Source organism: Acartia tonsa, chromosome 1 (genome assembly GCF_053477335.1).
Source record: "Acartia tonsa isolate MP-2025a chromosome 1, ASM5347733v1, whole genome shotgun sequence".
NCBI classification, from domain to species: Eukaryota; Metazoa; Arthropoda; class Copepoda; order Calanoida; family Acartiidae; genus Acartia; species Acartia tonsa.
The window spans coordinates 7,961,672-7,978,283 of NC_137260.1; the positions used below are offsets into that span (position 1 = coordinate 7,961,672).

The 16,612-nt window shown below is 30.9% G+C and overlaps 3 protein-coding genes across 7 annotated transcripts; all 3 read right to left on the reverse strand.

Moving 5' to 3' along the window:
- Positions 1–322: 322 nt before the first annotated feature.
- LOC145311837 (ras-related protein Rab-18-B-like) lies at positions 323–6,506 on the reverse strand. 3 transcript variants are annotated; one of them, XM_080150850.1, is made up of 9 exons: positions 6,386–6,506; positions 6,247–6,283; positions 5,410–5,473; positions 5,021–5,082; positions 4,334–4,363; positions 2,588–2,729; positions 2,149–2,262; positions 1,557–1,653; positions 323–908 (listed from the first exon to the last, which is right to left on the reverse strand). In XM_080150850.1, exons 1-9 carry the CDS (start codon positions 6,429–6,431, stop codon positions 883–885), a joined length of 618 nt encoding a protein of 205 aa, XP_080006976.1. In that variant the 5' UTR covers positions 6,432–6,506; the 3' UTR covers positions 323–882. The 3 variants fall into 3 exon arrangements, with proteins under 3 accessions (XP_080006976.1, XP_080006968.1, XP_080006965.1); XM_080150842.1 differs by lacking the exon at positions 4,334–4,363 and adding an exon at positions 4,490–4,519 and having other exon boundaries at positions 6,386–6,505; XM_080150839.1 differs by lacking the exon at positions 4,334–4,363 and having other exon boundaries at positions 4,991–5,082; positions 6,386–6,503.
- A 250-nt stretch (positions 6,507–6,756) lies between these two features.
- On the reverse strand, positions 6,757–13,413 carry Arfrp1 (ADP-ribosylation factor related protein 1). Of its 2 annotated transcripts, XR_013876818.1 has the most exons (9): positions 13,275–13,413; positions 12,747–12,814; positions 12,129–12,263; positions 11,677–11,717; positions 9,625–9,719; positions 8,964–9,036; positions 8,346–8,444; positions 7,067–7,853; positions 6,769–6,891 (listed from the first exon to the last, which is right to left on the reverse strand). XR_013876818.1 is itself a non-coding variant. In XM_080150863.1 (8 exons), the coding sequence occupies exons 1-8, from the start codon at positions 13,342–13,344 to the stop codon at positions 7,826–7,828; spliced, it is 609 nt and encodes a 202-aa protein (XP_080006989.1). In that variant the 5' UTR covers positions 13,345–13,413; the 3' UTR covers positions 6,757–7,825. The 2 variants fall into 2 exon arrangements, 1 of the variants encoding a protein (XP_080006989.1); XM_080150863.1 differs by having other exon boundaries at positions 6,757–7,853.
- On the reverse strand, positions 13,352–16,345 carry Lipt1 (Lipoyltransferase 1). Of its 2 annotated transcripts, none has more exons than XM_080150828.1 (5): positions 16,083–16,345; positions 15,290–15,379; positions 15,014–15,105; positions 14,647–14,823; positions 13,352–14,164 (listed from the first exon to the last, which is right to left on the reverse strand). In XM_080150828.1, exons 3-5 carry the CDS (start codon positions 15,091–15,093, stop codon positions 13,582–13,584), a joined length of 840 nt encoding a protein of 279 aa, XP_080006954.1. In that variant the 5' UTR covers positions 15,094–15,105; positions 15,290–15,379; positions 16,083–16,345; the 3' UTR covers positions 13,352–13,581. The 2 variants fall into 2 exon arrangements, with proteins under 2 accessions (XP_080006954.1, XP_080006946.1); XM_080150820.1 differs by having other exon boundaries at positions 15,014–15,104; positions 15,297–15,379; positions 16,083–16,177.
- Between the last annotated feature and the right edge of the window lie 267 nt (positions 16,346–16,612).

Sequence of the window (16,612 nt, forward strand, 5' to 3'; positions counted from 1 at the left end):
ATATATTACCAAAAGTTTCTTTTGTAAGCTTTATCATAATTTTTTCAAACAAAAATTGTTATTTTCAGAAGGGGTAAATTCATTATCATTTAAAGGGAGGGGGTATATCAATTTTTCGCCCATTGTCTTATCTCTGTCTTATGTCACTAAATTAGGCCGTTTTCTTTCTAAATAATTTTTGGTAAAATAAGAAATTCACTGGGTCAAAATAAAAATGACTAAAATTTTACTTAAAATCACGAATAAAGAGAAAAGGTTTTTTTAAGACCCTATTTAAGAAATATATTATAGATATGTTATTTATTATATGCAAATAACCTACCTTTCATATTGATACAATATTACTAAAGCCCAAAAAATAATTTTCATACACTCAAATGTAATTCACAATTGTAATGTTATTTATAAAACAAGTTAATTCCATACATACAATCAAAGTATTCTATAAAAATTATAATCTACAATTACAATGACTAAATAAGAACATTTAAAATATAATATAAAGAAAAATACATATGTAGGTTATTTTTAAAATTTTACTTTCTTACCTAATTTTGTGCTTTTCTAGAAAAAAAAGGGATTAGTGAACTAAACCGGTTTTTATTAGGAAAGACTAGCTAACATTTTCATTGATTGATAAAATGTGAAGAAAAAAATTGAATTCTAGTTTCATATCCATTCACTTGCATACCCAGAATCCTAGCTACGCTTTACATTTTGTTTCATTCTTGTTTAACTGTTTATTTGTTATTGTTCAGAAGGAATTGCCTGCACGAAGAAAGGTTTAATTGGCCCATACAAAAATTTGAAATTATGCTGTGTAGGTAGTTTTACTGTGTGTGTAATGAATCTGACCGCTAGTGGTTGGAGAAAGATTGCAGACTAGCCGTAACAACAGTAACCACCACCTAAATAAATGAATTTTACTAACAGGATGTAAGGAATTTGGTGTTATCGCACTTTTATTCAAACTAACGGATAAAACCCCTAGCATCTAAGGGCGCTATATTTGTAGAACTATTGAAGGTCAGAAAATAAAGAATAAACCATACCCAGGCTATAAAATAGCTCAAAAAATCTCAGAAGCTATAAGAAGCTTCACTGTAAAGGAGGACCACATCGCAGATGTACAGAGGTAAAAAAAAACTTGGAAAAGAAAAAAAAAAGGATAAGAATAATGAAAATCACGAAACCCTAATAATCAATAATATCAATATAAGTATGTAGTGTAGAATTTGTATTTTGTTGCATATCAGATAGATTGACGACAAAATATGTTGTATAGTAGACAGATATAGTCAGTTTTGCTATTAAAAAATGTATTTTTCATTTAGATTTAAACACGGATTTTAAGCTCTAGTTTTCTAAAATCAGTTAATAATGAAAGACGAAGCAATCAATTTAGCACAATATAATAAAAATTGTCAAATAAAGTGTCATTAAAAAAATAAAGGAGAACCATATCGTTGCGACGGTTAGCGAGATCATTCGGTACATTGAGTCAGACAGACATCCTGTTACTTAATTTTAAGGATTACCATGTTATTATACTATACCTGAAGACTGACCGCTGGAATCTGTGACCTTTGTGACCTGCATTCTGGAGGTGGACTCCCACAAGCTGGGGGTCAACATGATTTTCTCCACAAGTTCCTAGGAGGGCAAAATTGTTTTAAAAAGTTATGCAAAACCATATAATTTCAAATTGAATAAGGTGACTTATGAAGGGACAAGTAGTTTGTGATTGTATTGCGTAAAATCTGTGAGTCAGCTTCAGTCGACAGCGATTATTAAGTCTAATTGTTATTAAATATGCGTTTAATTAAACTAGGCGTTTTGTCAATATTAAAAACAGTTAGACTTAATAATCGCTTTCGACTGAAGCTAGCTCACGGATTTTACGCAATACAAGCACTAACTACTTCTCCCTATCTAAGGCCACAAGAAGAATTGATAATGAACCACGTTCCCCCTTTTTTTTTGGGGGGGGGGGGGTACATTTCTTTATTTTTTGGGCGGTAGAGGTGTAATTCCCATTCCCATGTCTTTAAGACTATAAAAAAAAGGAACAGAAAATTAATTTCTTTGATTTGAAACGAAACAACCAAAACAACTTTAGAAAAGCTGAGCTGCGCTACATAAACTTACCTCAAAAGCGGTTTGTACTCCTTCTTTAGTTTTGGCAGAAGCCTCAATGAACATCATTTGATGGCGTCGGGCAAAATTCTTTCCCTCGTCTCGGCTTACCATTCGCTCTCCTTCCTACAAATTAACATTTATTGTAAGCAAAAAATATAGGATAATATTTCCCAATATAAGTAGGTATTAAGTAATGTCTTCAAGAACGTCCAAGATTTTTTATCTGTTTTAATTTCTTAAGCTAATTAAGATTAAAACAAGTTTTGTTAGCCCAGAGAGGCCGACGGTCTTGGCTTACAACTTGTATTACTTTAATGATTTCTAATTTTAAAGTTTAACATTGTCTGTATTATTTTGCTTTACGTGATTTTTCAGTATTATTGCGAACTGGTTCTAATCCAGCGGATAATAATCAGATTCGAAGACATACTGGAACAATAAATCTTACCATATCACATTTGTTGCCGACCAGAATCTTTTTAATATCCGGATTAGTTGAGTATGTCTCTAGCTCAGTCAACCAGTCCTCTATTTTCTGGAAGGATTCTCTGGAGGTCACGTCATATACCAGGATGGCCCCTTGTCCACCTCTGAAAAAATTTAATGATTCCAGGAATAAGGTTTGGCCAAAAAAAAAAACAAAAAAAATCTAAAATAATGTTTGGGGGGCAGGTAAAAAGGTCGTCAATTCTAATAAGTGTTGCCCCCCAACGAAAACTGAAAAATCATGTGGGTATAGGTTTCGTGATTTTTTTCGAATTAATTTCGTTGTTGGTATGAGCTGGATTGATTCATTAGTAGGTCAACTTGGATGAGTAGGAACCAGACACTTTTATACAGAAATTTAAAATAAACAAGGATGACAATATCCATAAGAAGCTAAGTACAAAAAATCATGATATGGACAAATAAACAAAGTGAGTTATAAAGCAGATGTTCAGTTATCATAACATAGAAAAAAGCGAATATGCAAAAGAAGTTACAATGTATTAGATTAGTTGTACACGTGTCTTTGAAATCTTCACTAAAGCTCGCTAGCTTCTGAAGTAGCCGATAAACTTACATTTCTGATTGACTGACGGACGGACAGACAATAGAAATAGAAGAATAGAATTATATTCTGAACCCTTTATTCGTCAAATCTAAGAAGGAACATTTCTAGCAGACAAAAGTATTGTTTACTTTCGACTCAAGCTGATGCGGATTCTTAAGAAATTATAGACTCGCTACTCGATAATGAGGCAAAATTATTTTTGTGAAAAATCATCCAAAAGCACATTATTAATCTACAAAAATTAAACAAAATCATATGTTAATAACCCTTTTAAGATTTTATTTAATTTTTGTAAATTTTTTTATTCGATTTTGGAGGATTTTTCACAAAAATAATTTTGCCTCACCAGCGAGTAGCCAGCCTAACTTTTTTTTTAAGAATCCACCTCGTTACTAAGCTTTCAAATTTAAACGAAATTTTTGGGCAATTAATTCTGATTCCGCAAAGCTTTCTACTAAGAAAATATACTGTTTACAGCTGACTTTTATCTAAGTGTGAAATGAAAAAAAACATGCATTCTTAACAAGATGTGTACAAAATTTCAACCAATGAAATTAAATGTATGTACCGATGCGATTCTTCTATTGGCTCAATCAGACATTCCCTCTCTTTCTTAGTACCTTTATTGGACAGACAAAGTAAATTATAGAATAGCTTCGCTACAAAAAGTCCAATTTTAAACAAAGTGTACATTAATCTTACAAAATAGTTACCTATAAACTTTACAAGGATTTATGAGAAGTATATCGGATCAGCGGTTAGCAAAATCCTTCAGTACAGACAGACAAACATCCTGTTACTTTATTATGAGGAAGATTATATTCTCACCTGTAATAGCTAGGTGTCAGAGTTCTGAACCTTTCTTGTCCAGCTGTGTCCCAAATTTATATATGATTATATTCTCACCTGTAATAGCTAGGTGTGAGTGTTCTGAACCTTTCTTGTCCAGCTGTGTCCCAAATTTATAAATGATTATATTCTCACATGTAATAGCTGGGTGTGAGTGTTCTGAACCTTTCTTGTCCAGCTGTGTCCCAAATTTATATATGATTATATTCTCACCTGTAATAGCTAGGTGTCAGAGTTCTGAACCTTTCTTGTCCAGCTGTGTCCCAAATTTATAAATGATTATATTCTCACCTGTAATAGCTAGGTGTGAGTGTTCTGAACCTTTCTTGTCCAGCTGTGTCCCATATTTATATATGATTATATTCTCACCTGTAATAGCTAGGTGTGAGTGTTCTGAACCTTTCTTGTCCAGCTGTGTCCCAAATTTATAAATGATTATATTCTCACCTGTAATAGCTGGGTGTGAGAGTTCTGAACCTTTCTTGTCCAGCTGTGTCCCATATTTATATATGATTATATTCTCACATGTAATAGCTGGGTGTGAGAGTTCTGAACCTTTCTTGTCCAGCTGTGTCCCAAATTTATAATATATGATTATATTCTCACCAGGGTTGTCGAATTGGGCACTTTTTTTTATATTGGGCGGCCCAATTGCCCAAAAGGGTTTTGGGCGCCCAAAAGTGGTTTTGGGCACCCTTTTTGGGCAAATGTCGTATAAAGCATATAATAAGGATATAAAATAGCCTAAAACCATACCTAGACTTATTATTAGAAATAAAATAGCCTAAAACCATCTCAGGACCTATAAAAGCTCACCTGAACCTTTCTTGTCCAGCTGTGTCCCAAATTTATATATGATTATATTCTCACCTGTAATAGCTAGGTGTCAGAGTTCTGAACCTTTCTTGTCCAGCTGTGTCCCAAATTTATATATGATTATATTCTCACCTGTAATAGCTAGGTGTCAGAGTTCTGAACCTTTCTTGTCCAGCTGTGTCCCAAATTGCTAGTTTAATTTTGTTACCATGATTGTCAATTTCCTAAACAGTTTGATGTCAGTTATAATCTAACAAGGATGGCAACATCCATAAGTATCCAAGCAAAAAAATAATAGATAAAAATACGAGAAAAAAAATTTTAAAGAGCATTTGTTAAAAAGACGATTTATTGGAGGAAAAATCACAAATCCTTTCTCACATACTTTTTTAATTTATATATTTTGTAGAATGACAGACGGACAAAGTAAATAATAACATACTAGATGCTTATTGGTGTAGTCAATTTACAAAAAATAGCCGGCATCTTTCTTGAATTGTAGCTAAGAAAATCGCAAAGTGAATTAAAAAGTAGCTTTTTCTTCAATTTACCTTAACTTTGAAGTCAACTCCTATTGTGGCAGAAATCTCAGGGTCAAATGTGTCATTTGCAAATCTAAACAAATTATTTCATTTTTGTACTAGGTAAATGAAGAACATTCAATAAACACCAAAATAACCTAATTTAAGAGAGAAAAATACTTTAATGGTAAATTGAATTGGCAACAACCCTAAGAAGAAAACAAATATAAGGTTGCGTATTGAGTTTTTTTTGTTGTCTGTTGCTTAAGATTTCAATCTCTGTTAAAACGACTAAAATCTCCCTTTCAGAAAATCTTAACTTAGTTCCTAGGATGGTTTTGGCATATTATTCTACTGTTCTCTACCTTTTCGAATACAAATGATTAAATGCTATAGGCGCAGCCGCTACTATATTATGAAATACTAGGGTTGGCAATCCGTATCCGAATCCGGGAAGATTATCATCATTATATATAATATCTTTTAAAATCTGATTTGATTATCGGAAGAGAATTATAGAGACCACTAAGAACATTAATTTTCAGGACATATGTAGCACTAAAATTGTTAACTTTTTAATAAAAGCCTTTTAAAATATTGCTAGAATCCGGAATGCGAATCCGGAATCCGCCAAAAATAGAATTTTTGGACAGATGATTCTTGTAAGAATCCGAATCCGGTCCAAAAATTTGACGGATTGCTATCCCTATGAAATACATATCTAAAACATCTATTTATTATGAAAATCTAACGAGGAAGCGATTAGTTATCAGTTAATCTTATTATCTATTCTTAAAATTAAACATATGATTGGTGCGTGCTTTTTAGAGGTATTATTTAATTATGAAAATTCTTGAGATACTTTACCTCAAAAGAAGGCTAGATTTTCCTACACCGCTTTCACCTAAACAACAAAAAACATTTTTAAAAACGTAAGGTTTTTTATGACAAAGAGGATAAATATTCAATAAAAACAAGAAATATGCACAAAAAAAGTTGAATTTACCTATAATTAAAATCTTCAATGTTGTTAAAACGGAATTTTCTTCCATTTTGTTTTATGTGTTTTCTGAAAAATTGTAAAAATCTAAGTAGAATAACTTTTTTCTTTCGTATCTTAATTATAATATGTATTTGTATTTCAACTACTCTAAATGTCCTGAAAACCCAACAAGCAACATTAAAAATATTTGGGAGGCGTCATTATAAGAACACGAAATCACGAAAGATTCAGATATTGGTTAGGGCTATTAAAAAAACACTAAGAAATACCTCAATTTATGTACGAAGGTGTAAATAGTATGGAAATCATGTCAAAGAGTTGGTTGTCTGTTTTACTTAACCAAAGTGATGTCTCGTCTTAATTCCGATCGCTGTAGTCACATTTTATTTCTGAAAATACAAACTTTATAACACTGCGAAGAATAATCCTTCAAAAAATATCACAGTTAATACAAAAACATGATACACAAAATTATTAATAAATAATATCAAACTAAAAATCAACAAAATCTAAAACAGCATTATATTAGGCTCCAGGAAAAACGCAGGAGTGTCTAAATTATAAAGTTAATTAAGTATTTCTATACAGGTTAGGTATATAAAAAAAAATATTTAAGATGGTTCAAAATAGGATAGCTTAGGTTGTCCAACCCGACGTTTTGGACTCCTGTGTTTGTCCTTAAACCTAATATTTTCAAACAATTACATACATACAGCCACAGGGGAAATGTTCGGCGGTTTACTTTTAATCATTTAAATGATGAAAGGTTTATATTCTACATATTTCCTTTTCAGGGGCTGTATACTAATTTTTCCCCAGATCCAAAAATTTCATTTTCACCCCTTGTTAAAATTAAATTTCCCATCATTTTAAGGTTTTTTGTCTGTAGATGAAAGGGCAAGTATATTTATACTAATTTTTGGTCTATGGTGTTTTTTGGTCCAATTTTTAAAATATTTCTGGATAACAGGATCAGCTGATATTTTACTTTTCAATACACTTTTTTTAGTTTTTTCTCTCCCTACTTTATATTTTTCATCCCCCTACACCCCCCCCCCCCTCAGATGAAGATGCCATGCAGAATAAACACCCCTGTTCCTCTTCCATTACCACATCCTTTCTAGGGAATAAACTGTAATAATTTAACAAGTATTCACACAAACAATACATAAATAAAAGTAATTCTTAACCTCAACTGGAATGTAATTTTCATTCAAAACTTACTATGACTATAAAACAATTCAAAGTGTAAAATGCAAAACTTACAGAAAGCTTTTTAGGTGGATTTTTTCCTTTTCTTTTCAAGTTTAAATATTTTCTTGTGTGATTAGGTACAATATGATTTTTAAGTAATGAAAAGTATTATAAAGTTATTATGAAGGTGAAAGGTTAAAATTTCTAGGATAGGTAACATCATGGAAAATTTTAATAATCTGTTTACTGTTAACCATTTTCTTTGTCGTGTGGGGGCCTGAAATAAATAAGGAATTAGGAATGCTTATATAAAAAATACATTTGTTAAAATATTTAGACTTTATTTTATTACATTGATTTATGTTTTAAATCAATAGATAACATAAAAAAATATTTTTTCGAAAAGTGAACTTATTCTGATTTTTTCTTTAGTTTTCCTTTGAAATAGCAAAAAAGGGACGGTAAGCGTATTCGCTACTTTTCCTACTTTTTCTTAAACTGAGATAAAAATCAAAAGACATATTTAGGAAAACTAATAGGTACCTAGTAAAATACGGTATTATTAAAACAAACAACCCCCCTTTTCAAATACTTTTCATGCAATTCAATTGGTGTATATTTGTCAACCAAGTTAAATTTCTTTACCTTCATCACTCTCTATTAAGTAGAATGAATATTTCCTTAATATAAATTTCTTTACCCACCCCTGCAACGGAAAATATACACCCCTCAGGAATTCTCTTTTTATGTTTACTTAAAAAATCTTTACCTGACATGTTTATTTCTGATGACACATTGAGCTATCCAATCAATACCTTCCACCACTCCTTCACCTCTTAAACCTGAGGTGGCTAACACCATTACTTCCCTGAAAACAATTATCAAATGTTGAATTGAACATGATTTAAAAGCAAGAATCATTAAAGACAAAGTTTTTCCGAAAAAAGGACAGACATTAGTGAATAAGGTATAACCAACAAGCGAAATAAATAAAATAATATTTGGAGGGCACATGTAAAGGTCACCAATTTTACTAAGTGTTGTACCCCAACGACAGCTGAAATTATAATATGTATAGTTTTTGTGATTTTTTTCCGAATTAATTTAGTTGTTGGTATAAGCTGCAGACATTAACTTCCTGAGATATAAAAAAGTCAATAAAAATCGGTAGTACGACATTCAATGTACAACATGGCGATGAAAAAATTTAATATTTATTTTAAAGCCTAAGGAAAAGTAGAACCTAATACCTAGTGTTGAAATAACTTCTCTTAACATTCCCCAAATCGCGTTACAATAATCCATATAACCTGTTCTTTCACTAATTTCAGGAAACATATGAAATGCCTGAATTATTTAAAAGAAATACTAAATAGGTAAGATTTACCTAGTTCCTACGTGTTCATCACTGGATTCAAAGAGTGGCTTCACCTCTCTCACTCCCATACATTCCTCCAGATCTAAAACAAGAAGTACATTGTCAAGCGTTTACACGTGTAAACAAAAAATTTCTAAATGTAGGATTCGTAAATCGCAAACAATGCATAAATAAGAGTGTAACATAAAAAGGGTATCTAAATATGGTCGTAAGCATTTTTGCGAATGATACGGTTCCTGTTGAAAAATGATTTTTTATATCTTTTTGTTCTTCCTTTTCCCTTTTTCAAGATATAAATTTTGTCATATTTTTACTGCCAAGCACCTTTAAAATTAACTTATTTATTTGCAGCTACCAGAATTGGGACACCTGTCATATTACAGCTACCTGAAGTGGGACACTTGTCATATTTGTAGTACTAAGTATCTTTACAAAGAATTACCTTGTTTATTTGCAGCTACTAGAAGTGTGACACCTGTCATATTTGTATCACTAAGAATGTTTACATAGGATTACCTAGCTTATTTGCAGCTACCAGAAGTGGGACACCTGTCAGATTTGTATTACTATTACAGAGCATCATAATAAAGAATTACCTTGTTTATTTGCAGCTATAAAAAGTGGGACACATGTCATATATGAATTACAGAGCATCATTATTGAGAATTACCTTGTTTATTTGCAGCCACTAGAAGTGGGACACCTGTCAGGTTTGAATTGCTAAGCATCTTTACAAAGGATTCTTTAGATTCGTGTATTCGTTCTCTAAAAAGAAAATCAATGCAATAACTAAATATGGTACCAATTCTGGTACGGGTGCCTAGAAAATAGGCACACAAATGTTAAAAGGGATAGTTTCACGAAGTGCATTTAAAAAAAAATAGTGAACTTGAAGTTTTTTCTATCTTAAATAACGTAGTAGTGCATAACATAAAGTTATTGATTAAAATTAAAAAATTTGACCAGGGATTTTTCTTAAAAAATGAGTTTTTCATTTTTATTTTCAACTTCGTTGCATGTTATATATGGCAAAAACTTTTTTGTCATAAATACAACTTTAGATAGCATTTACTAGTTAATAGATCTTTAAACTTTTTATGCATCAAAATACACATAACAACAAAGAATGACCAATAAAATATTTAATATAGTACTTAGAGTAGTGATCTTTTTATATGTCTTAGTAGAATATATTAGGCATTGGAGAGATATGATTGTGATAAAGAATTTTAACATTGATCTGACCGAACTTTTTTTATTTGACAATATCTAAAAAAGTTAGTGATTTGCAACATAAATTACATGAGAATGGTCTTTATATATATATATATATATATATATGTTGTATGGATAGTTGGTATTTCCGCGTAAGATAATGTGTATATTGTAAGTAAACCGGACGGTTTTCTTTATTTTTTTATAAAAGAATCTCTAGAAAATCTGTCCTATAATGCACCGGACGTTATTTTTTATGTTTTTAAGTAACTTGTCCCAAGGGGAACCCCTGTTCAATTTTTTTATAACTCTTGTGAATATGTGAAAAAAGATTCTCTGATATTTGTGTTTTGGCTATACATATTTGGAAAAAAATAGACCATTCTCATGTAATTTATGTGGCAAATCACTTTAACTTTTTTAGATATTGTCAAATAAAAAAAGTTTGGTCTGGTCAATGTTAAAAATTCTTTATCATATAATCATATCTATCCAATGCCTAATATATTCTACTAAGACATATAAAAGTTCACTACTCTAAGTACCTTAACTCTTTAAATACACTTCGTAGAACTATCCCTTTCATAACTTTTTTATTGGAAATAAGGGGAGAATAATGGGGAAATATAGAAAGGGTATGTTGTTAATATTATGCAATATTTATCCCTGAAATAAAGTTTTTTTTTTAGTTTTTGGTTATGTATTAGGCCGACTCAAGATGCAAAATTTTTTGGCGCGCTATTTTAACCCATTCTATTCATAAATATAAGACTATTGATACCTTTAAAAGTGTTCTCAGACTATTTTTTCAGCAATATGTCAAATTCGAATTTCATAAAAAAGGGGAAGGTTCCCCCCTGGGGGTGAAATTTTTTTTTCTTTCAAACCATGGCTTTATACACCTTCCTGAATTCGTCTTGAAGAGTACATTAAGAATCAAAAAACGTTTTTTAAAAATATTGATCCCAGAAAAAGTTATCCTCAAATAACCGTAAAAATCACCTGATTTTGCTAAAATGGCCAAAATTGTTAGTTTTTTGAGAATAGCTCTTGCTATGATCAAAATATTTTAAAATCGTTTTTTGATCCTTAATGTACTCTTCAAGACGAATTCAGGAAGGTGTATAAAGCCATGGTTTGAAAGAAAAAAAAATTTCACCCCCAGGGGGGAACCTTCCCCTTTTTTATGAAAATCAAATTTGACATATTGCTGAAAAAAAACTACCAGAACACTTTTTTTGGTATCATTGGTCTTTATATCATAAAAGGAATGGGTTGAAATAGCGCGCCCATTGAATTTCAAAAAAAGTGGTAATTCTGAGTCGGCCTATTATGTATGGTATGATTGGGTTAGATATATTCACATTCAGTTTGCGTTTTATTTTGGATTAGATATTGTATAACATATGTTATTTAGACTCTGATAAATAATAAAATGTCAGTAAAAAAATATATAAAGACGCCTGATATAATTAGAAAACAGAATAAGTGAGCAAAATATATTCACCTGTCATTAGAGTCTACAACATAAATAACTGCATGACACTCCTGAAATTAAGCATATTATTATTTGGTATTATTAACAAATATTATATTACCTAGGTATACTTTTACTGTTTCAGTAACCAAAAATACCGCTTTTTTATTTTTTACATCATGAGATACTTCAATGGACAAAAAAGCGCCAAGTAGGCTGAATTGTCAAAATGCCAGTCAAAATCTTTCCAGTATGGATTCGAAACCGATTAATATCCGCAGGATTTAAAACGGTTCTTAGCCATACTGAAAAAAAACATGTATAGCATCGTATTAAAGACAAATTTCCACGTATATTAAAATAAAAATCTTTCCTCGGGGCTAACATAACTGGTTTTAATCTTATAATTTTTCCTTTTTTATCCGCGGAAAGCTGTCTATAATACGATGCGATTAATAACTATACTAACACACAAACTTTACCTGATAGTATTTATCCCAGAGTGCTTGAAGTTCTTGTTGTCCTCCAAGATCCCAGAAATTGAGCCTCACTCCGTTTGTGTCAATTTTACCAATATTTAACCCAACTGTGGTGGTGATTTTGCCGAGATTCTTACCCTAGTTAGGGATATATGTATGTCATAAAAAAAGGATAGTAGATATCAAATTAAGTTTGACAATTTTATCGAATCTACAATGACTCAACTTTTTTGACAATCGAAAAAATATGTTTGAAAAAAAATGTTTCTTCAGCAATTCAATGTAAAAATGCGTGCAGAAATTGTTGTAGATCAAGAAAATAATACTGTAATAATAATAAGGGATTTTATGAAAGGCGGAAAGTAGGATTATTATATAGGGTAGCGTGGGGTTATTCCGGTTACTTATTTGCTTCAACCTAAAAAAACATACTTCCCAAAAACTTTGCTTTTCTGAAGATCTCTCGCAAACGTTTAGAACATCGTTAAAAACGGGTTTTAAAAAGTTGGTCGGGGTGACCGGAATTGACCCTCCCTACCGCAATTACCCCACGCTACCCTACAGAATTTCTTCAGGTGCAATATCCTTGCCCATGATATTTATTAGCGACATATCCCTTGCCTTATAATCTTTAACAAATCTTGTTTTGGCAGATTCTAAAAATGTTGATTTTCCAGCATTGTCGAGGCCTGAATTCATTTATTAAACTTTTTATTTCACAAAAACAAATTGCTGTGTAATAAAACTTAATGTACAATTATGTAGAAGACAATCTCCAAAGAAGAGTTTCATAATTCAAAAAAATTGCACAAACACAAACAATTGAATTCAGCAAAAAAAAGTAACAGCACTTATTATTTTGCTTGGTATTGGCAGTGGATCTACTGTAATTTTTACAATTATCATAGATGATAGGAGGATAATCTGTAACGCTACGCCACCGTTTCTTTACAGTTTATTGAAGCAAATGTAACTAAACCAAAGTCGTAAGTGCTGGCACTTTCACCCGAGATAACTTTTTTGAGTAATTGAACTAATTTCATACAATTCATAAAAAAATCCCTATTTGTATGATATTACCTAAATTTTCATTAAAATATCATAAAATTAAGAATAACTAAAATAAGAAAAACAAGTTTAATAAATAACCTAATATGAGTACAAAGAATTCGTCTTTCTGTGTTATGTGTTTGTATAATCCGTTGAGCAATGTATACATTGTCTAATCTGAAATCTTACAAAAGTAAACAATAGAAAAACAAACAAGAGAAATTATGTCCATAATTATAGCAGCAAAGCTTATGTTCAATAGGTGCTTTACCATTTCATGTAAAGCTTATTAGAGACATTGTACATCTTTATTAGGTAACCACTTTCAAGTATAGACGGAGAGACATAAAGTAAATACAGAGAAGATTCACTGCTAAAAATATTTAATTTAAAATATTCAATGCTATTAAACAATTAAGTTCAATCGTTTCAACAAAGAAAGCATAACCTCTTTATCTTTACTTCTTAATCTTTGAGCAATATCTAAAAATGTTTTTGATTCAAACTTCATATCTGATCTTAATACTATTTCAATAGGTGTTTCATTTATTAGAATGGATGTTATATGGCCCTTTGTTATAGTAATATCAATATTTATTTTTTCATTATCTATGCAAAAACTTTCTTGAATAGAAAACTTTGGAGTCTTTCCAAAAATCCAATCCCATATTAAAAATTCATTTTCTTGATTTTTCAAAAATTCTTCATTGACATATTCAATATTATTATCAGGTTTAAAATGATCAGCAAGGGCATTTTCAACTTTATCAATAGTAATGTCACTGGCAGCACTTAGAAGATTATCAACAGGAGATCTCACACTTTTCGTTGCATTGGTTTTTATTATTTCTGTATGTGGATTCTTCAGGGCATTGCTCAGATTTTTTCTATCAGCATTGACGAGCAGAGTACAGTGATGGTAACTTTTATCTCTAGTAAGTTTGGCGGCAGTTCCTGAGATCTTTTTTCCATCCATTAAAATATCATCTCTATGGAATGTTAACATTATTTTACAATTACTTTAAATACCTAATTTATCTTGAAATACAGGATAGTTTCATCTTAAATTATTGACCATAAGTTCATAACATACTCTCCTCAACAAACATAGATAAACATCCTAGGACCCATGTGAAGCTTCCCTAAACTGGAAGACTATCGGTTCAGTTTATAGTGAGATCTTTTTCTAGGGACAATATTTGTTAGAAGAGTGGTGGTACCCTTCCCCAAAATAGTTACAAATCTTCCCAGATCCCATGAGAAACTACAATGTTAAGGTTAATAAAGGAGAACCATATCGGTTCATAGAATAGCGAGATTCTTTGCTACAGACAGACAGACACACCAACATATATCCTGTTACTTTTATATAAGGATTATAAATAACTGCAATGTATAATTTCTTATACATGAAAGCATAAGTGTAGCCTTAATATCAGAAGGTAAAGTTGTTAAAATAATGTTACCACACCTGTCATTAATCTCAGAATTAATTCCAACACTTTTTAACGCGTCACAAATGAGCTCCAAGTTTTTTCGTCTGTAGTATTTCTGCTTGGTTGTGACAAACGTAAGATTAAGGTTTCCCAGATCATGATAAACAGCTCCACCTCCACTGTTACGGCGAGCTATAGAGATGCTATTCTCCCTGTAAAATACAAACGTTCAATTGAATGGGAATAATAATACTTGGTATAAGAAGGTATTGAAAAGGAACAAAGAAAACATGTACCTACCTATTTAATTGAGTAAATTATACACTGCAGCAATAAATAACTACTTGAAATCAAATATAGCCTTCAAACTTGTATTTAATAATATTTTAGTCAACATTTAACCTTAAATAAGGAATATTTGCTTCAACCCAAGGATTTTGATGCCTTCCTACGACAACACATGGAGAATTCTGCCACAACATCAAAATGTCTTCCTGATATGGAAAAGATTTCATAACATCATTCATTTGTTTGAACCTAATTTCTATACCTAAGTACCAAAGAAATCATCTTCTGATTAAAAACAAGAATAGATACCAATATGAAAAATGTATTTTGTAACTAGTTAAATAGGATACTTTTTAAAATGACACAAACAAAAAACACAAAATCTGAAACCTTTTTCCCTGTGGATTATGATTATTGAATAACTCGTGTTCTATCGCAAGGTTGTTATAGATATTCGTGCTTGTACTTTTTATAACTCGCCTGAAAATTAATTTATTTTGTTTAAGTAGGTACTTAGTTTGGCAAAAAATGCTCTTTAATTCAATTTGTCTATCCGTCCGCCCGGTCAGTCAGTTAGTACATAACTTGCTTAGTACATCAGTGGTGCAATTCAAAAGACATATGTCATTAGTACAAAATTCATGCTCGCATCATGATATTTAATTTGATTACTTATATACGACTAGTGGCTTCATCCCTAGCCTCTAAGAGGTAATTAAAAAAAAATTAAGTACTATACTGGTGCTGCCAGTAGTTTTATGTAAACAAACTTCCCCATAAACAAAAAAAATGAAGGGGGGGGGATAGGTATAGGACCAATAGGTATATATCCTGAAAAGTATAATCCGATCGGTTCAGTGGTTACCGAGATCTTAAGGGACGGACGGATAGACATCATTCTACTTTGCATTATAGATTAATTTCAAAGAGGGCAATTATTATAGTTTATGGATAGTATTGTGAGCTATAACATCACAATTTATGAATAATATACGCTCAATTTAAACATGCACCCTTTGGGTACGTAAGAAAAATAAAATATTTCATTATTAATAAAAAGAGCCTGCTTTTGTATTTTTTTTATGATTCATGGCCAAAAGGATATTACGTTAAAAAGACTAAATAAATTTCATTAAGGCTGTATTATAAAAACATAATTATTAAAAGAAACGAAAATACCTACCTTTGATCGTGGAGACATCGAAAAGTCGTGTAAAAGTTCGATATTTTCTCCAACTTTCGAATCGAATTTGAAAGTAACATTTTTATCTAGAAAAATAAAAATCTTTTGTCATTTTTACATAGTAAATTGTAGTTAATAACTATTCATAATATACGGAAAAAATGAAATAAAATCATTTTTATGGCAAACTTTCTTTTCATTACAAATTATAAGTAAAAAGAAGAAAACTATTAAAACTAAACTAATGACGCAACAAGACAAGCAGACCAAAATAATAAAACCCTCGCAATAACAAGTGAATCAATTTTTCTCTACATATTTTTTCCCACTTCTAATTTACTTTTATTAGATTAAAACACAACCTCAAAAAAACATCATAATACTTATTATAATGATGGCAAAAATCATTGTTTTGTTTTATTATTTTATTTCATATCGACGTAATAAGAGAGGACAATTTTCGACATGTATTTTGTTGGGGGGGAAAAAAGAAAAAAATATTTGTCCAAAATTTCAAGGAAAATGCCGCG

What these genes read in the sequence shown, in the direction of transcription:
- LOC145311837 (XM_080150850.1), bottom strand. Translation starts at nt 6,431, where the DNA reads ATGGAAGAAAATTCCGTTTTAACAACATTGAAGATTTTAATTATAG. An exon ending in CTCACACCTAGCTATTACAG is followed by an intron (nt 2,730 to 4,333) that starts GTGAGAATATAA and finishes AAATTTTTTCAG; the next exon opens with AGGTGGACAAGGGGCCATCC. An exon ending in TCGGCAACAAATGTGATATG is followed by an intron (nt 2,263 to 2,587) that starts GTAAGATTTATT and finishes GTTAATTTGTAG; the next exon opens with GAAGGAGAGCGAATGGTAAG.
- Arfrp1 (XM_080150863.1), bottom strand. Translation starts at nt 13,344, where the DNA reads ATGTATACATTGCTCAACGGATTATACAAACACATAACACAGAAAGAC. An exon ending in ATTCTTTGTACTCATATTAG is followed by an intron (nt 12,815 to 13,274) that starts GTTATTTATTAA and finishes AAATGAATTCAG; the next exon opens with GCCTCGACAATGCTGGAAAA. An exon ending in GATTTGTTAAAGATTATAAG is followed by an intron (nt 12,264 to 12,746) that starts GCAAGGGATATG and finishes ATCCCTAACTAG; the next exon opens with GGTAAGAATCTCGGCAAAAT.
- Lipt1 (XM_080150820.1), bottom strand. Translation starts at nt 16,162, where the DNA reads ATGTTACTTTCAAATTCGATTCGAAAGTTGGAGAAAATATCGAACTTT. An exon ending in CGATGTCTCCACGATCAAAG is followed by an intron (nt 15,380 to 16,082) that starts GTAGGTATTTTC and finishes ATTAATTTTCAG; the next exon opens with GCGAGTTATAAAAAGTACAA. An exon ending in AATTCTGAGATTAATGACAG is followed by an intron (nt 14,165 to 14,646) that starts GTGTGGTAACAT and finishes AACATTCCATAG; the next exon opens with AGATGATATTTTAATGGATG.